This window comes from Coenobita brevimanus, chromosome 9, assembly GCF_032717465.1.
Source record: "Coenobita brevimanus isolate Jiangsu-jjx chromosome 9, ASM3271746v2, whole genome shotgun sequence".
NCBI lineage: Eukaryota > Metazoa > Arthropoda > Malacostraca > Decapoda > Coenobitidae > Coenobita > Coenobita brevimanus.
This window is the reverse complement of record NC_136962.1, coordinates 1,010,001-1,025,000: the sequence shown is the minus strand read 5'-3', so window position 1 is coordinate 1,025,000 and position 15,000 is coordinate 1,010,001. Positions and strand designations below refer to the sequence as shown.

Below are 15,000 nucleotides of genomic sequence, written 5' to 3'. Positions count from 1 at the left end.
TGTCTCTCCATGTAACTCCACATCCACACCACAACACTCCTTCACTTCCTCATTTGTCAGTCTGTCTCTCCATGTAACTCCACATCCACACCACAACACTCCTTCACTTCCTCATTTGTCAGCCTGTCTCTCCATGTAACTCCACATCCACAACACAACACTCCTTCACTTCCTCATTTGTCAGTCTGTCTCTCCATGTAACTCCACATCCACACCACAACACTCCTTCACTTCCTCATTCGTCAGCCTGTCTCTCCATGTAACTCCACATCCACACCACAACACTCCTTCACTTCCTCATTTGTCAGTCTGTCTCTCCATGTAACTCCACATCCACACCACAACACTCCTTCACTTCCTCATTTGTCAGTCTGTCTCTCCATGTAACTCCACATCCACACCACAACACTCCTTCACATCCTCATTTGTCAGTCTGTCTCTCCATGTAACTCCACATCCACACCACAACACTCCTTCACTTCCTCATTTGTCAGCCTGTCTCTCCATGTAACTCCACATCCACACCACAACACTCCTTCACATCCTCATTTGTCAGTCTGTCTCTCCATGTAACTCCACATCCACACCACAACACTCCTTCACTTCCTCATTTGTCAGTCTGTCTCTCCATGTCACTCCACATCCACACCACAACACTCCTTCACTTCCTCATTTGTCAGTCTGTCTCTCCATGTAACTCCACAGGCTCCTCTTAAATAACTCATTTCCACTGCTCTCACTCTTGACTTGTGTCCTTCCAACAACGTCCAAGCTTCACTTCCATACGTTAGAGTTGGTATCACAATACTGTCATGTAGTAACTTTTTCACTTCCATGCTCACTTCCATTATTATTATCATTATTATTATTATTATTATTATTATTACTGCTACTACTACTATGACTATTATTATTATTATTGTTACTGCTACTACTACTATTATTATTATTACTGCTACCACAATTACTACTATTATTATTATCATTATTACTTCTATTATTATTATTAATATTATTATTACTACTACTACAACTTCAAATACTACCACTATTATCATTATCATTATAACTTATCTGATCACCTCTCTCTCTCCCTCCCTCCCTCCCTCCCTCCCTCTCTCTCTCTCTCTCTCTCCCTCCCTCCCTCCCTCTCTCTCTCTCTCTCTCTCCCTCCCTCCCTCCCTCTCTCTCTCTCTCTCTCACCTGCAATGAGTCCTCTGGCTGTGCGGTGCCACACTGCTGATCAAACTCCAGGGTGATCCATTGAACACATGAAGGAAAGCTGACTCTGCAACGACAATCATCATCATCATCATCATCATTACTATCATCATCATCATCACCACTGTCATCATTCTCTTCATCATCATCACCACCACCACACCCCTCCTCCTCCTTCTCATCATCATCATCATCAGTCATCATTCTCTTCATCATTATCATCATCATCATCATCATCATCATTATCACTGTCATCATTACCATCATCATCATCACCACCACCACACCCCTCCTCCTCCTTATCATCATCATCATCATCATCAGTCATCATTCTCTTCATCATTATCATCATCATCATCATCATTATAACTGTCATCATTATCATCATCATCATCATCACCACCACACTCCTCCTCCTCTTCCTCCTCACCACCACCACCACACTCCTCCTCCTCGCCACCACCACCATCACACTCCTCCTCCTCACCACCACCACACTCCTCAGCACCACCACCACCCTCCACACGTCCAATTAGCCATACGCACCTGTAATTAGCCACAGTGGCGGGCTTGTAGGGGTGTTCACTCTCCACCCACGCGTAGTGATGGCTGGTGGTAGTGTGGCAATCCTCTATGGTCTCCGGAATGGCCGTTTGCTGTGTAACGAGGCTGAGGTTGTTAAGTGCGGCGACGTGTGGTAGGATTTCCTGAATGAGGCTGATTACTGCCACACCACTCTGGCCACGAGAGGGAGAATGGGTGTTATTATTAGCTACATCATGTGAGTGGATGATACGCACCCACCAAGCACCATTATTATTATTATTATTATTATCATTATTGTTATTATTATTATTATTGTTATTATTATTATTATTTTCATTATTATTATTATTATTATTATTACTTTTATTATTATTATTATCATCATCATTTAAGCACAATGTGGAAATAAGTGATGCCTATCTATCTATCGATCTATCTATCTATCTGTCTCTATCCATGTCTATCAATCTACCTACCTACCTATCTATCTATCTCACTATCTATTCAATCATCTTTTATCTTTTTATCTTTCTATCTATCTATCCCTCAACGCCAGACAGCAGGCAACTTACCCTAGGGTCGAAGGTGGCTACAGGTCCAATGTGGGCCAGTACGAGCAGCCACAACATGGTAATAAGCGGTGCCGAGCCTAATACCTCCACCGCAGACTCTATCTATCAATCTCTCTATCTATCCCTTAACGCCAGACAGCAGGCAACTTACCCTGGGGTCGGAGGTGGCTACAGGTCCAATGTGAGCCAGTACAAGCGGTAACAACATCGTGATAAGAGGTGCCGAGCCTAATACCTCCACCGCACTCTCATCACCAACGCCCAGCCCCATGATCATCAATTCAGTGGCCACCCTAACGATGCTACCAGCCATCGTTAGTGCTGATTTGCGCGCCTGCTGCTCCGCTATCTCTCTCGTGCTGCGCTGACTCTCCGGGTCCTGTGGCGTGCTGTGGGGGAGAGAGAGAGTTGATTTAGAAGGGGAGAGAGAGAGAGAGAGAGAGAGAGAAATGGGATGGCTTTCAGGGTCTTGGGAGAGTGAGAGAGTTGATTTAGAGAGAGAGAGACTGAGAGAGAGAGAGAGAGAGAGAGAGAGAGAGAGAGAATTTTACATAAAACCTTCCATCAGACCAAGAGACAGACAGATAGATAGATAGATAGAGAGACAGATAGGCAGGTAGGTAGACAGACAGAGATGTACATAGGTAGGTGAATGAATAGATAGACAGACAGACAGAGATAGATAGACAGACAGACAGATAGATAGATAGAAAGATAGATAAACTCACCTATAGTACATAATATGAGGTATCTGGCCTCGTATGTGATTCGTTCCGTTCACAGACAAACTACACGCGCTGAAGGCAAACGTCGTCCCGTCCGGCCCTTTTATCGACCCTAATCCACCATCGCCGTTGCTCGTCCGCCCCCCGTGGTTGCACAGACGGATGGCGTACTTGGCCCCCTCCTGGGTGATCGGAAAATAGATGCGTTTTGCAGGGTGTGTTGTCATATATCATTTGTATTGTTGTTGTTATTATTATTATTACTGTTTTTATTATCATCATCATCATCACCACCACCACCACCATCTCTCTCCTCCTCTTCCCTCTTCCTCCTCCTCCTCATCATCATAATCACCACCACCACCACAATCACCATCCTCCTCCCCCTCCCTCTTTCTCCTCCTCACCATCTTCCTCATCATCATCATCATCATCATCAACATCATCACCACCACCATCCTCCTCCTCCTCCTCCTTCTCCTCTTCCTCCTCCTTCTCCTCCTCCTCCTCCTCCTCCTCACCACTCACCTTGATGGGTACTGGCCGTTCAAACTTAATCTCCACAATATCAGCCACGGAATCATCGGGTCCGAAAGTCCCCCTAGCCGTCTCCACTACACTCCACCTCTCCAGCGCATGGGAGCCATCTTGGGCCGCACCAACTGCTCCACCACCTGCCAGACCACCTCCACCACCTCCACCTGTCTCATCCATCACCTCCACCTCGTAGTCGTACGTTCCCACACCCCCATAAACGCAAACACCAGCTATGGACACCCCTGGACGATCGACCGTAAAGCATATCGCATCCGGAGAGCCATTTCCAGTGTTCCAGGTCCGACTCTGAGATGTCCTGGTGAAGCGGGAGGGCGTGATGTGCAGGACACGCCCCCCCGCTGGTACCTCACCCTGCGGAACAACGTACAGCATCATCATCATCACCCTAGCCTGTCCTACCTTCAATGTTAATATTATTGTCATCATTATCAACATTCCCTCTTCTCCTCCTCCTCCTCCTCCTCCTCCACCTCCTCCTCCTCTTCATCACCATCATCATCATCATCATCATCATCACCAATTTTAGGCCAAGTTAAGTGAATAGGATAGACAGAAAAATAGATAGACAGATAGATAGATAGGTAGGCAGGTAAATATAGACACAGAGAGAGACAGATAGATAGATAGAATGATAGATAAATAGACAGACAGACAGATAGATAGATAGGCAGGTAAATAAAGACAGAGAGAGAGACAGACAGACAGACAGATAGATAGATAGATAGATAGACAGACAGACAGATAGATAGATAGGCAGGTAAATAAAGACACAGATAGAGAGAAAGACAGACAGATACTGTAGATAGATAGATAGATAGATAGACAGACAGACAGACAGATAGATAGGCAGGTAAATAAAGACACAGAGAGAGAGAGAGACAGATAGATAGATAGAAAGACAGATAGACAGACCGACAGCCTCACCTCCGTCGTGCTAGTCTCGGCCGACAGCTCAGCGACAGTGGCGGCCAGAAGGAGACAGGTGTTGTGGACGAGGGAAGGCAGCGGCGCGACTCTCTCCCCCCTCAAGGCCTGCCGCACACTACCACACACCACACCTAGCAGCCGATCCAGCACCTCTCGGAAGGTCCACACCGCACCACCACCACTGTCCACCTGCGCATCATCATTATCATCACCACCATCATCATCATCATCATCATCATCACACACTCTCAACTTCATTTTAAAGCTTTCATTTCTCTCTCTCTCTCCCTTCATCATCATCATCATCATCATCGTCTTCATCATCACCACACACACAATCTCTGTCTGTCTGTCTCTCCCTCTCTCTCTTTCCCTCCCTACCACCCTCTCTCTCTCTCTTTCCCTCCCCACCACTCTCCCTCTCTCACTTTCCCTCCCTACCACTCTCCCTCTCTCTCTTTCCCTCCCTTCCCTCTCTCTCTTTCCCTCCCTTCCACTCTCCCTCTCTCTCTTTCCTGCCCTTCCTCCCTTCCCTCTCTCTCTCTCCCTCCCTCCCTTCCTACCTCTCTCCCTTTCCCACCCTTCCTCCCTCTCTCTCTCTTTCCTGCCCTTCCTCCCTTCCCTCTCTCTCTCTCCCTCCCTACCACTCTCCCTCTCTCTCTTTCCCACCCTTCCTCCCTTCCCTCTCTCTCTTTTCCTCCCTCTCCCTCTCTCTCTCTCTCCCACACACCACACCCAAGAGCCAATCATCATCACACATATCTCTCTCTTTCTCTCTCTCTCTCACACACACACATACGCACACGTACAAAAACACACATCTCTCTTTCCCTTCTTCCCTCCCCCCTCCTTCCCTTCCTCTCTCTCTCTTTCCCTTCTTCCCTACCCCCTCTCTCTCTCCCTTCTTCCCTTCCCTCTCTCCTTCCCTCCCTCCCTCCCTCCCTCCCTCTCTCTTTCCCTTCTTCCCTCCCTCCCTCTCTCCCTCTCTCTTTCTTTCCCTTCTTCCCTCCCTCTCTCTCTCCTTCCCTCCCCTTCCTCCTTCCCTCCCTCTCTCACTCACATGCATCTTGTAGGTCATGCGCTCAACCTATCACCCCTTCCTTCCTCCCTCTTTCCCTCCTCCCTTCCTTCCCTCCCTCTTTCTTTCTCTTCTTCCCTTCCTCCCTCCCTCTCTCCTTCCCTCCCTCCTCCCTCTCTCACTCACATGCGTCTTGTAAGTCATATGCTCGACCAAAACAGGATATCGGTAAAGGTCTCCAGGCTGAAGGGTCGAGAGGGCCGCGTTGTCGGCCGGGGAGGGCCTGTGGGCGGTCTCTGCGTCGGGCTCGGCCAAGATGGGACACGTAGCGCGGAGTTTCACCGTCGGAGAACAAAGAGACGCTAGAACGGCGCTAAGGAGACGATCGCTCTCTCGGCAGTCCTCCTTACCCTGGCGGAGATGCGTGGACAGGATGAGTTATGATTCTGATCCTTCATTCATTATTATTATTATTATTATTATTATTATTGTTATTATTATTATTATTATTGTTATTATTATTATTGTTATTATTGTTATTATTATTGTTATTGTTATTATTATTATTATTATTGTTATTATTATTATTATTGTTATTATCATTATTATTATTATTATTATTATTGCTACCATCATTATTATTATTATTATTATTATTATCATTGTCTCTCCTCTGTTTAGGCCTTTCATTCATTATTTTTATCATTATCATTGCTACCATCATCATTATTATTATGTCTACTACTACTACTACTACCACTACTACCACACCCATACCTTCGTCATAGCATCGCGTGACAGGAGCAAGTCACAGAGGCAGGCCCATTTAAGCTGACCTGTCGGGTAGAAAGCGTGGAAGCAGGAGACGAACGTTTTATGACACTCTTCCATTACTACACCCACCATCCTCACTATTGGCGCTGCGTCTGTGGGGAGAAAGAAGGGGGAAGGTTTATCTATCTATCTGTCTATCTATCTAGCTTTCTATCTCACCCACACACTCTCTGTCTCACTCTCTCTCTTTGTCTGTCAGTCACCTCACCGCTACACCCACCATCCTTGCTAGTGGAATGTCTATCGATCTATCTATCTGTCTATCTATCTCTCTCTCTCACACACACCCACACACCCACACACTCTCCATCTCACTCTATCCCTTTCTCTCTACTCCTCTCTCTCTCTCTCTCTCTCTCTCTCACCCACACACACACACTCTACCTCTCCCTCTCTCTCATTTTCCCTTTCTGCCTCTCTCCCTTTCTCTCTCTGTCTCTCTCTCTCAATTCTCCATCAATAAATAATCTCTCTGTCTGTCTCTCTCTAACAGTCCTGCATATGTCTCTCTCTCTCTCTCTTTCTTTTTCTCTCTCTCTCACAAACACACACACAAATGCACACACACTCTCACTCTCTACATCAATTTATGTACCACAGAAGAGGACAATAAGGTGTAAAAATCAAACTAAATCACTCAAGAAAAGGTGTTAGGGAGCTGAGAAGAGGGCCAAACTCTCCGGATATCGCCACTCACCTCTGCCGCTCCTCATCTCGCTCTTCCAGGACGTGTGTGTGAGTGGTATGGGGTCGGAGAGGAGTTGATGTGGAGGAGGGCAGTAAGGTGTAATAAATCAAACTAAATCACTCAAGGAAAGGTGTTAGGGAGCTGGGAAGAGGCCCAAACTCTCCGGATATCGCCACTCACCTCTGCCGCTCCTCATCTCGCTCTTCCGGGACATGTGCGTGAGAGGTATGGGGTCGGAGAGGAGTTGATGTGGAAGAGGGCAGTAAGGTGTAATAAATCAAACTAAATCACTCAAGAAAAGGTGTTAGGGAGCTGAGAAGAGGGCCAGACTCTCCAAATATCGCCACTCACCTCTGCCGTTCCTCATCTTGTTTTTCCGGGACGTGTGTGTAAGTGGTATGGGGTCGGAGAGGAGTTGACGTGGAAGAGGGCAGTAAGGTGTAATAAATCAAACTAAATCACTCAAGAAAAGGTGTTAGGGAGCTGGGAAGAGGGCCAGACTCTCCGGATATCGCCACTCACCTCTGCCGTTCCTCATCTTGTTTTTCCGGGACGTGTGTGTGAGTGGTATGGGGTCGGAAAGCATTTGACGGAGAAGGCCTCGTACATCGGCAACACTCTCAGCAAGACACCCCTTCTCTCCATTGCTCCTCACACACTTCACTGGGAGTATCATTATTATTATTATTATTATTATTACTACTACTACTACTATTATTATTACTACTATTATTATTATTATTATTATTACTACTACTACTACTATTAATATTAATACTATTATTATTATTATTATTATTATTACTACTACTAATATTTTTACTACTATTATTATTATTACTATTATCATTATTATTATTATTATTATTACAAAGCTGCTTCTCCTTCTGTATCATCATTATCATCATCATCATTATATACTAGTAACCAAGGAGACTCATTCCTAACCCCTTTCAGCTCAGTTGATGGCCAGGTGTAGTCAGATTGGAGGCTTGATTGGACTAGTAACCAAGGAGACTCATTCCTAACCCCTTTCAGCTCAGTTGATGGCCAGGTGTAGTCAGATTGGAGGCTTGATTTGACTAGTAACCAAGGAGACTCATTCCTAACCCCTTTCAGCTCAGTTGATGGCCAGGTGTAGTCAGATTGGAGGCCTGATTTGACTAGTAACCAAGGAGACTCATTCCTAACCCCTTTCAGCTCAGTTGATGGCCAGGTGTAGTCAGATTGGAGGCTTGATTTGACTAGTAACCAAGGAGACTCATTCCTAACCCCTTTCAGCTCAGTTGATGGCCAGGTGTAGTCAGATTGGAGGCTTGATTTGACTAGTAACCAAGGAGACTCATAAACAAAAATGCACCTGATTTAGGGAACTGGAGGGTTAATTTGACTAGTAACCAAGGAGACTCAGATGCACCTGAATTGGGGTAGACCTCGTTGATGTAAATTCTCAGGAGGCGTAAACAGGCGCAGCAAATGTACACTAGCCGCTGTAAATCCAACATGGCCACCATCGGACTGCCTGACCCGCTGCCTACGTGACTGGCGTGCTGGGGGGAGGGCGGCAGTACAGCATCAAGAGGATTATTATTATTATTATTATTATTATCGTCATTTTTATCACCATCGTCATCGTCATCCACCTTCTCATCATCATCATCATCATCGTAATCCTTCTTCTGCTTCTCATCATCATCATCACTATCATCCACCCTCTCTTCATCATCATCATCATCATCACTATCATCCTCCCTCCCTTCCCTATCATCATCATCATCACTATCATCCTCCCTATCATCATCATCATCATCTATATCATCCTCTCTCCCTTCATCATCATCATCATCATCATCACTATCATCCTCCCTATCATCATCATCATCATCACTATCATCCTCTCTCCCTTCATCATCATCATCATCATCATCATCACTATCATCCACCCTCTCATCATCATCATCATCATCACTATCATCCTCCCTTCATCATCATCATCATCATCACTATCATCCACCTCTCTTCATCATCATCATCATCATCACTATCATCCTCCCTATCATCATCATCATCATCACTATCATCCTCCCTCCCTTCATCATCATCATCATCATCATCATCACTATCATCCTCCCTCCCTTCATCATCATCATCATCATCATCATCATCACTATCATCCACCCCTCTTCATCATCATCATCATCACTATCATCCACCTCTCTTCATCATCATCATCATCCTGACTTCTTCCCACTACTACTACTACTACTATTAATGGTCTTACCTCCCCTACACAGGACCTGAGGGTAGTCCAAGCCCACCCCAGCAGGTCGAGCAGTGACTGAAACACCTCCTGGAAAAAGAAAGAAACAAAGGCTGATTAATAGAGAGAGAGATGCATTTTTACTTCTGTGTTTGGCCACGTGGAGAGGATGGAGGGTGAGAGACTAACGAGGAGAGTGTATGTGAGTGAGGTGGAGGGGGGAGAGGGAGGGGGAGGCCAAGGATGAGATGGAGGGATGGAGTGGAGAGGTATATGAGAGAGGGGGGTGTGAGCTGGGGGGATGGAGGGTGAGAGACTGATGAGGAGAGTGTATGTGAGTGAGGTGGAGGGGTGGGAGAGGGAGGGGGAGGCCAAGGATGAGATGGAGGGATGGAGTGGAGAGGTATATGAGAGAGGGGGGTGTGAGTTGGGAGCAGGGCAGTGAAATGGTGGGGGACAGGGCGACGTGGAGGCGATTTGTTTGTGGCCACCCCAAACGGGATTGAGGCGTCTGGCAATAGATAGATAGATTATTATTATTATTATCAAACTGAGCAAATCACACACGTCTCACCCTTAACACTCACTTATCACCTATTTATCTATCTATCTATCTATTATTATTATTATTTTTCCTGTCGCTGCTTCTCATCATCGTCCTCCACTCACTCTCTCTCTCTCACAATGCTCACGTTCCTCACACTCACATAGAAGGCCTTGGACAGCCCTGGTATGGGGTCGGCAAAGTGGTGTGTGAGAGAGGTGAGGTGGAGGTGCGTGGAATTGAGTGCTCCTGTCTTTCTCTCTCCCTCTCTCACTCACAATACTCACGTTCCTCACGCTCATGTAGAAGGCCTTGGACAGCACTGGTATGGGGTCGGCAATGTCGTGGGGGGGCCGGGGAGCTACTGTGGGGTCGTTTCCTGTGACCCGATACAGGAGCTGAGGGATCTGACCTGCATTGACATCCGTGCCATTGTTCGATTTCTTGGAGGATTTGAAGTAAAAGATGACCCTAGGAAAGATTATTATTATTATTATTATTATTGTTGTTATTATTATTATTGTTATTATTATTATTATTATTATTATTATTATTATTATTATTATTATTATTGTTATTATTATTATTATTATTGAGAGTTTGAGATAACCCTATGGAGAGATTTTTATTATTATTATTATTATTATTGTTATTATTATTATTATCATTATTATTGTCATCACTGTTGGAAGAAAAGGGGAGTGGAGGGAAAGGGAAGAGGAGAGGAGAGGAGAGGAGAGAAGGGAATGGGAGGGAGGAAAACAGTGAGGAGAGAATGAGACAAGGAGAGAGGAGAGGAGAGGAGGGAAGCGAAACGAAGAGAAGAGGAGAGGAGAGGAAAGAATGCAACAAGAGAAGAGAGGAGAGGAGAGGAGAGAGAAGAGAGGAGGAGAGGAGGGAGAGAAAGAGAGCGAATCCACCTACTGATCTTCTGTCGTCACCATACTCTGGCCGGACGAGCCACAATCGCTGCTCGGCCCACTGACCCTAGCCCAGGCAACGAACCACTTGTTGGCCTGTGAAAAGTAGCAGTAGTAGTAGTAGTAGTAGTAGTAGTAGTAGTAGTAGTAGTAGTAGTAGTGGGACTATTATTATTATTCTCATCATTATTACTATCATCATCACTGACTCTTCCCTATGCATGGTAAAAGGATTATTATTATTATTATTATTATTATTATTGTAGTGGTAGTAGTAGTAGTAGTATTTGTTAAAACCATTATTATTATTATTATTATTATTATTACACTTTACTAACAGATATCTCCTCCGCTCCCTAACACCTTCTCCTAAGTGATTTATTTTCTCTATTACAGCTTACCATTAAATCCAATACTATCTCAGCTCCCTAACACCTTCTCCTAAGTGATTTATTTTCTCTATTACAGCTTACCGTTAAATCCGATACTATCTCAGCTCCCTAACACCTTCTCCTAAGTGATTTATTTTCCCTATTACAGCTTAATATCCATTAAATCCGATATCTTCTCAGCTCCCTAACACCTTCTCCTAAGTGATTTATTTTCCCTATTACAGCTTACTATCCATTAAATCCGATACTATCTCAGCTCCCTAACACCTTCTCCTAAGTGATTTATTTTCCCTATTACAGCTTACTATCCATTAAATCCGATACTATCTCAGCTCCCTAACACCTTCTCCTAAGTGATTTATTTTCTCTATTACAGCTTACCGTTAAATCCGATACTATCTCAGCTCCCTAACACCTTCTCCTAAGTGATTTATTTTCTCTATTACAGCTTACTGTTAAATCCAATACTATCTCAGCTCCCTAACACCTTCTCCTAAGTGATTTATTTTCCTTATTACAGCTTACTATCCATTAAATCCGATACTATCTCAGCTCCCTAACACCTTCTCCTAAGTGATTTATTCTCTCACCTGTATGGGCACTGGGTCGTCGAAGAGCATGGAGAATTTCTGCCGGGCACCGCACTCATAGGGGATCTCCTCGGTCTCCGCCAAAAGGTCTCCGTCGGTCTCCTGGTCTCCCCCTTCTGCCCCCAGCTCGAATAACTGAGAGAGAGAGAGAGAGAGTGAGAGTCAGAGAGAGAGAGAGAGTGAGAGTCAGAGAGAGAGAGAGAGAGAGAGAGAGAGAGTGAGAGTCAGAGAGAGAGAGAGAGAGAGAGAGAGAGAGAGAGAAAGAGAGTTATTGCTTATCATTTATAGACAGATAGATAGACAGATAGATAGATAGATAGACAGACAGATAGAGAGAGAGAGAGAGAGTTATTGCTTGTCATTTATATAGACAGACAGATAGATAGATAGACAGACAGACAGATGGAAAGACAGACAGATAGATAGATAGACAGAGAGAGAGAGAGTTATTGCTTATCATTTATATAGACAGACAGATGGAAAGATAGACAGATAGATAGACAGGCAGACAGATGGAAAGAAAGATAGATGGATAGATAGATAGATAGATAGATAGACAGAGAGAGAGAGAGAGAGAGTTATTGCTTATCATTTATATAGACAGAGATAGATAGACAGATAGATAGATAGATAGACAGAGAGAGAGAGAGAGAGAGTTATTGCTTATCATTTATATAGACAGACAGATAGATAGATAGATAGATAGAGAGAGAGAGAGAGAGAGAGAGAGTTATTGCTTATCATTTATATAGGCAGACAGATAGATAGACAGACAGATAGATAGACAGACAGATAGATAGACAGATAGATAGACAGAGAGAGAGAGAGAGAGAGTTATCGCTTATCATTTATATAGACAGACAGATAGATAGATAGATAGACAGACAGATGGAAAGACAGACAGATAGATAGATAGACAGACAGAGAGAGAGAGAGACAGACAGATAGACAGATAGATAGATAGACAGACAGATAGATAGATTATACATTAATCTTCCACATATACATAAAGATTGATAGATAAGTTGAGACAATAGCATACATGGAGACAGACAGATAGACAGACAGATAGATAGATAGATAGACAAATAGATAAACCATACCTTTATCTTGCCCATATACTCCCCTCGTCCTCCAAACAGGCCGAACCCGCCAATTAAAACATCCGAGTCACACATAAAGCGTATGGCCTCAATGGAGTGGCCCGAGTACCCCCACCCACCACCATGACCTGCGTGTGGAGAGCCTGTGGTGACGCTAACGCACATGAGAACACACGCACACACAGACACACGCACAGGCATAAATGTAATGACACATGGGAACACATGCACACAGACACATACACACACACAGACATAGGGACACTGGTACACACACACACACACAGACATAGGGACACTGGTACACACACACACACACACACACACACACACACAGACATTGGGACACTGGTACACACACAGACAGACATAGGGACACTGGTACACACACACACACACACACACACACAGACATAGGGACACTGGTACACACACACACACACACACACACACACACAGACATAGGGACACTGGTACACACACACACACACACACACACACACACACACACACACACACACACACAGACATAGGGACACTGGTACACACACACACACACACACACACACACACACACACACACACAGATATAGGGACACTGGTACACACACACAGACACACACACACACACACACAGACATAGGGACACTGGTACACACACACACACACACACACAGACATAGGGACACTGGTACACACACACACACACACACACACACACACACACAGACATAGGGACACTGGTACACACACACACACACACAGACATAGGGACACTGGTACACACACACACACACACAGACATAGGGACACTGGTACACACACACAGACATAGGGACACTGGTACACACACACACACACACACACACACACACACAGACATAGGGACACTGGTACACACACACACACACACACACACACACACACACAGACATAGGGACACTGGTACACACACACACACACACAGACATAGGGACACTGGTACACACACACACACACACACACACACACACACACACACACAGACATAGGGACACTGGTACACACACACACACACAGAAGTAATGACACCAGAGAGAGAGAGAGAGAGAGAGAGAGAGAGAGAGAGGTTGTGGTTACACGCACACAGACATAGAGACAGGTACAGACACACACACACACACAGACATAGAGACACAGGTACACACACACACACACACACACACACAATCCTACCTAGTATTCCTCTCCCTCTCTCTCTCTCTCTCACACACACACACCACACTGGGAGAGAGAGAATCATACCACTCATACCAGCCCATACTTACTCTCAAACCTGTTAACTGGTGTGAAATCCTCTCTGGTGTAGACCCTATGAGAGACAGACACACACAGAGACATTAATACCACCTACACCACTCATACCAGCCCCATACTCTCTGGTGTAGACCCTAAGAGAGACAGAGACACTAATACCACCTACACCACTCATACCAGCCCCATACTTACTCTCAAACCTGTTAACTGGTGTGAAATCCTCTCTCGTGTAGACTCGGATGGTGGCTTGAGTCTGCGGATCGTCCTCCACAACTGTCAAATTGTTTTCGTGCGCCCACGTGACTGTGTCGATGCAGGATAGCATGTGTAGCGCCACCTGAGAGAGAGAGAGGGAGAGAAGAAAGTGAGGGAGTGAGAGAGAGAGAGGGAGAGAAGAGGGAGAAAGTGAGGGAGGAATTATAATAAGCATCGATATTACCAGTCTCAATGCAGGATAATATGTGTTGCGCCACCTGAGAGAGAGAGAGGGAGAGAAGAAAGTGAGGGAGTGAGAGAGAGAGAGGGAGAGAAGAAAGTGAAGGAGTGAGAGAGAGAGAGGGAGAGAGAAAAGGGAGAAAATGGGAGAGAAGAGGGAGAAAGTGAGGGAGGAATTACAGAAAGCAGTGATATTAAGTGTAAATGCAAGATAACATGTGAGAGAGAGAGGGAGAGAAGAGAGTGAGGGAGTGAGAGAGAGAGAGAGGGAGAGAAGAGTGAGAAAATAGAGAGAGAAAGTAAAGAAAGAGATGATAGTGAGAGAGTTTGACGCACGATAACATGTGAGAGAGAAAAGTGAGGAAAAAGGA

General features: G+C 45.1%; 1 protein-coding gene across 1 annotated transcript in view; it reads right to left on the bottom strand.

Moving 5' to 3' along the window:
* hiw (MYC binding protein highwire) overlaps positions 1 to 15,000 on the bottom strand; it is a 116,539-nt gene that overhangs the window by 62,953 nt on the left and 38,586 nt on the right. Inside the window, exons 24-39 of the mRNA XM_080280059.1 lie at positions 14,387 to 14,531; positions 12,899 to 13,026; positions 11,796 to 11,930; positions 10,818 to 10,909; positions 10,181 to 10,364; positions 9,371 to 9,439; positions 8,507 to 8,639; positions 7,612 to 7,752; positions 6,345 to 6,493; positions 5,754 to 5,972; positions 4,547 to 4,738; positions 3,593 to 3,973; positions 3,068 to 3,246; positions 2,491 to 2,728; positions 1,768 to 1,958; positions 1,204 to 1,288 (exon numbers count right to left, since the gene is read on the bottom strand). Coding sequence (XP_080136185.1) covers positions 1,204 to 1,288; positions 1,768 to 1,958; positions 2,491 to 2,728; positions 3,068 to 3,246; positions 3,593 to 3,973; positions 4,547 to 4,738; positions 5,754 to 5,972; positions 6,345 to 6,493; positions 7,612 to 7,752; positions 8,507 to 8,639; positions 9,371 to 9,439; positions 10,181 to 10,364; positions 10,818 to 10,909; positions 11,796 to 11,930; positions 12,899 to 13,026; positions 14,387 to 14,531 — 2,661 coding nt within the window. The remainder of the gene's footprint in view (positions 1 to 1,203; positions 1,289 to 1,767; positions 1,959 to 2,490; positions 2,729 to 3,067; positions 3,247 to 3,592; positions 3,974 to 4,546; positions 4,739 to 5,753; positions 5,973 to 6,344; positions 6,494 to 7,611; positions 7,753 to 8,506; positions 8,640 to 9,370; positions 9,440 to 10,180; positions 10,365 to 10,817; positions 10,910 to 11,795; positions 11,931 to 12,898; positions 13,027 to 14,386; positions 14,532 to 15,000) is intronic.